This window comes from Haplochromis burtoni, unplaced genomic scaffold (assembly GCF_018398535.1).
Source record: "Haplochromis burtoni strain Fernald_Lab_line unplaced genomic scaffold, NCSU_Asbu1 Contig_824, whole genome shotgun sequence".
NCBI classification, from domain to species: Eukaryota; Metazoa; Chordata; class Actinopteri; order Cichliformes; family Cichlidae; genus Haplochromis; species Haplochromis burtoni.
The window spans coordinates 42,207-45,896 of NW_024583185.1; the positions used below are offsets into that span (position 1 = coordinate 42,207).

A 3,690-nucleotide genomic window follows, 5' to 3' on the forward strand; every position below is an offset into this window, starting at 1 on the left:
CCAAAATTGCGATTTAATTCAATTCAATTTTATTTATATAGCGCCAAATCACAACAACAGTCGCCTCAAGGCGCTTCATAGATACAGAGAAAAACCCAACAATCATATGACCCCCTATGAGCAGAAGGAGAATGAGAAGAGATGCATGCATCTCAGTGCCCTTTTTGTGAGCTTTCTCATACACATAAACTCTGGTGACTGTGGCACTAACAGAGAGAGTATGGGCACATCAGAATTCTTTTTCATCGTCATATTGTGTCAAGAGCTCACTAGTGATAACATTCCGCTATATTGCAGTATCCCACGGTGACCTTCGTGAAGTCTGAGTTATTTCAGATGTAGTTACTCTCTCTAGCTCAGAATATGGTGTGAGGATGTTATGAGAGGGAGGTCGGAGGCGATGATTGACACCAATCGAAGTAAGCAGCATACTCTTGTCTGTTTGAGATCACTCTGCCACAGGCAGAACTCGTTTGAGAGATCAAACACAAATATGTGATGCTTGGAAGGATGCTTTTGAAAGAGACTGCTAGTTTCTCCCACACCGCTCGGCTGATGGTCCAGCTTTAGGACGCAGGCTAGACCTGCCATATGCAGAAGTGCAGGGCATTATCAGGAGATATAGGAGGCCATCGGGTCTTGACTATCTGTTAGTGTCGTACTGATCTGGCGATGATATAATGAGAGACTGAAGTATTTCAGAAAATGCAGACTGACCCTGGATAAGGAGTAGCCCAGTTTCTGTGACATTAGCGTGATGAGGATAATGGAAAACAATGGTGGACGAGAGGGAATCTAGCTAGTGAGTCACAGAGCATATAAGATGTCGAGTGAATAGTTGCATGAGATCTCCTACGGTTGGGGTGGCTCAATGCTCTTATGATAAATGTAGGCGATACTTTCTCTTTCACTGGAGAGCGATCACTCTGTGCTTGCGTGTCCGGGTTGTAGTGTGTTATGGGAGTGGTGACGATAGTCGGATAACGCAACTTGATTCTTCTAGATACCGCCAAGTGCAGAGGGAGAAATTGTAATGCTGTACACTAGATTCACTGCGCAAGCCAGGCAAGGGTGATGTCATGCAAGATAGCTTGATGTGAGAAGCTATTGAGGAGTCTGATTTAGGGATAGGCCAAGCTGCAGTAACTACAGAGGGCTGATGAGCCACAGCATGAAGATATTCAGATGTCCAGGTGTTCACTGGGAGTGAGCAGGATGGACAGGACTAGAAATGAGTCCATCAGAGGAACAGCTCAGAGTCAGAGAGGCTGGGATGGTTTGCACATGTGCAGAGCAGGGAGGGTGGATGTACTGGACACAGGATGATGAAGATGGAGCAGCCAGGCCGGGGGAAAGAGGAAGACCTCAGAGGAGGTTCATGGATGTAGGGGTGTTGGTGTCACACAGGGGGATGCTGGGAGAGGCTGAGACAGAGGCTCCTAAACCGACCAGCTGAACGTCTGAAAAATCACCCGAGATCCTAACTTTGTTCCTCGTTAACTTTTATTATGGCCCTAACCAAAGATCAGTCTCCACTGATAACTGGTGACCTGCGTGATTACGTTTTTGTCTTGTTCTGGCTGCATTAAAAGTCAGTGTTTCCTGCTCATACACTGTGACGTTTAATATCAGGGGCTCTCTGCAGGTTCGCCTCACAGCTGCTGCAGCACTGTGAGCCAGATGATTCAGGGAGTTCAGTCCAACGGGGAGTCCTCTTGCTCCATCTCTCTGCTCTCTGAGCTGATGGGCTCCAGACGAGCTGCAGAGCACTGGGTGAAAGGTCATCTGAGCATTTACATAACTCAGAGCTATGCTCCTGTTGTTGCTCTTTCAGGGACAGATGAGGGTCAGTAACCTCCTATGACAAACACTTGCTAGCATGGACTGCCTTCATAAATGTACCCGTGTTCACTCAGCTGGTGAAGTCTTACAGCTCATCATTGTGTTAGTCAGGCCAAAGCAGCTTGTTTGGAACATCCAGTTATTCTCTAACCCAGATTCTAGAGACTAAACCCTTCACACTGATGTTCATCACTTAGATTAAACTCACCTTTTCCAGTACATTTCCAACTGTAGGATTGAGTATTACTGCAAATGGAGACGGTCCTCTACCTCAGCCAACACAGGAGCTTTCCTCTGCTCTCACACATAAAGACGTGTTGCTCAGTAAGGACGAGGCATTTAGCCATGTCTTCTTTAGATAAGGAATACTAACACATTTAGGATACGCATGTAAAAAGTGGCACCTTTCTCACTGATGTGTGTGAGCCAGGAGCTACGAGCTGTACGTCGCACTTCTTTAACGACTGAAATCACCAATGTGCAAAGATGCACATCGAACCTGCTGAACACACGAAACAATGAACATTTTCAGGTGAAGCTGAGCTTTGAGAATCTGGCAGCAGATGAATAATGTGCAGTGATGGCTCACACGTGTCTGCTAACATGTGAAAGAAGGCAAACACACACACACATAAGTGAACTGTGTTTATTTCATCCACATCACAGTAACATTGTTTCCAGAGGAGCCCTCTGCTACATCAAAACTCAAACTTTAGAGCTCTTTCTCTGTGCGCTTCTTCGTAACAAGTATAGAAACCAAGCGAATGTAACAGTCGCAGAGCTTGGGTTTGGTTCAGACAGCAGAAATGATCATGGTGTGAAAATGAAGCAAGTGACCTTTAAACGACTGTGCAGAGGGGGCGGGTGCTGATGTGGTACAGCCAGTCGTTCAGGGAGGCGAGCCTTCACAGGAAGCTCATGACGGTTCCCTTTTTCCCCACTTGGTGAGGCTCCAGCGCGTTGAACACAATCACAATCCTGCCAATCAAACACAGCAGTCAGTCTGCACATCCACATGAGAGCAGCACACTCATCGCTGACAGCAGCACTAATGCTTACTGTGTTTAAACCATCATCACAGACAGAAGACCGGCCCTGGAAGCAATCTTTCTACTAAATCAGTTCTCTACATCATCCTAATGGGAAATGCTCCACATGTGTCCAGATGATCTGCAACAACAGGAGGAAGAAGCACAAACACAGCACATCGAACACCTCTGCACCAGTGTTGTGGAGCACGGTGGTGCAGAGGTGAGGATTTGGGCTTGTTTTCTGATTGTTCCGAGTGCTCTTGCTCTTGACGAAGGCGGTCGCACTTTTCTCCTCTCCCTTAGCTTCCCTGCTTAGCCTCTTGTGTCCTTGTCTAGTCTCGTGTTTTTTTGTATTACTTTTTATTACTTTTCCCTGGAACACTCTCACAGTCTGTTCTCTAAAACCTAAAAGAGGAATTATGGATTGGATCAACTGTCCCTAAATGCAATTGACACCCCTTTCTCAACGAGAAGTCTGGGCTCGGGTGAGCCTGAGTGCTGAAGATATCTACCTATTCAGAACCATGGTAACAGGGTTCTTGCTGATCGGAGCTGGCTTGGCCCTGACTTACAAGAATTAAGAGTAAAAAAGTAAAATTTTATTTATATAGCACATTTCTAGATAGACATCACAAAGTGCTTTACAGATATAACAGATTAAAAGGCAAAAAACAAACAAAGTTAACAAAAAGCAATTTTAAAAAGATAAGTTTTTAGCTGTTTTTTAAAAGTAATCAATGAATCAACGGATCGTAGGTCCTGAGGAAGGGAGTTCCAAAGTCGAGCGGCCACAGTAGCAAAAGCTCTATCACCCCTA

General features: G+C 45.6%; 1 protein-coding gene across 1 annotated transcript in view; it reads right to left on the reverse strand.

Annotated features, from left to right (window-relative positions):
- Positions 1-2,474: 2,474 nt before the first annotated feature.
- The window catches only part of ddt (D-dopachrome tautomerase), a 25,506-nt gene continuing 24,290 nt past the window's right edge, over positions 2,475-3,690 (reverse strand). The window contains exon 3 of the mRNA XM_042215797.1: positions 2,475-2,820. Coding sequence (XP_042071731.1) covers positions 2,748-2,820 — 73 coding nt within the window. The 3' untranslated portion in view covers positions 2,475-2,747. The remainder of the gene's footprint in view (positions 2,821-3,690) is intronic.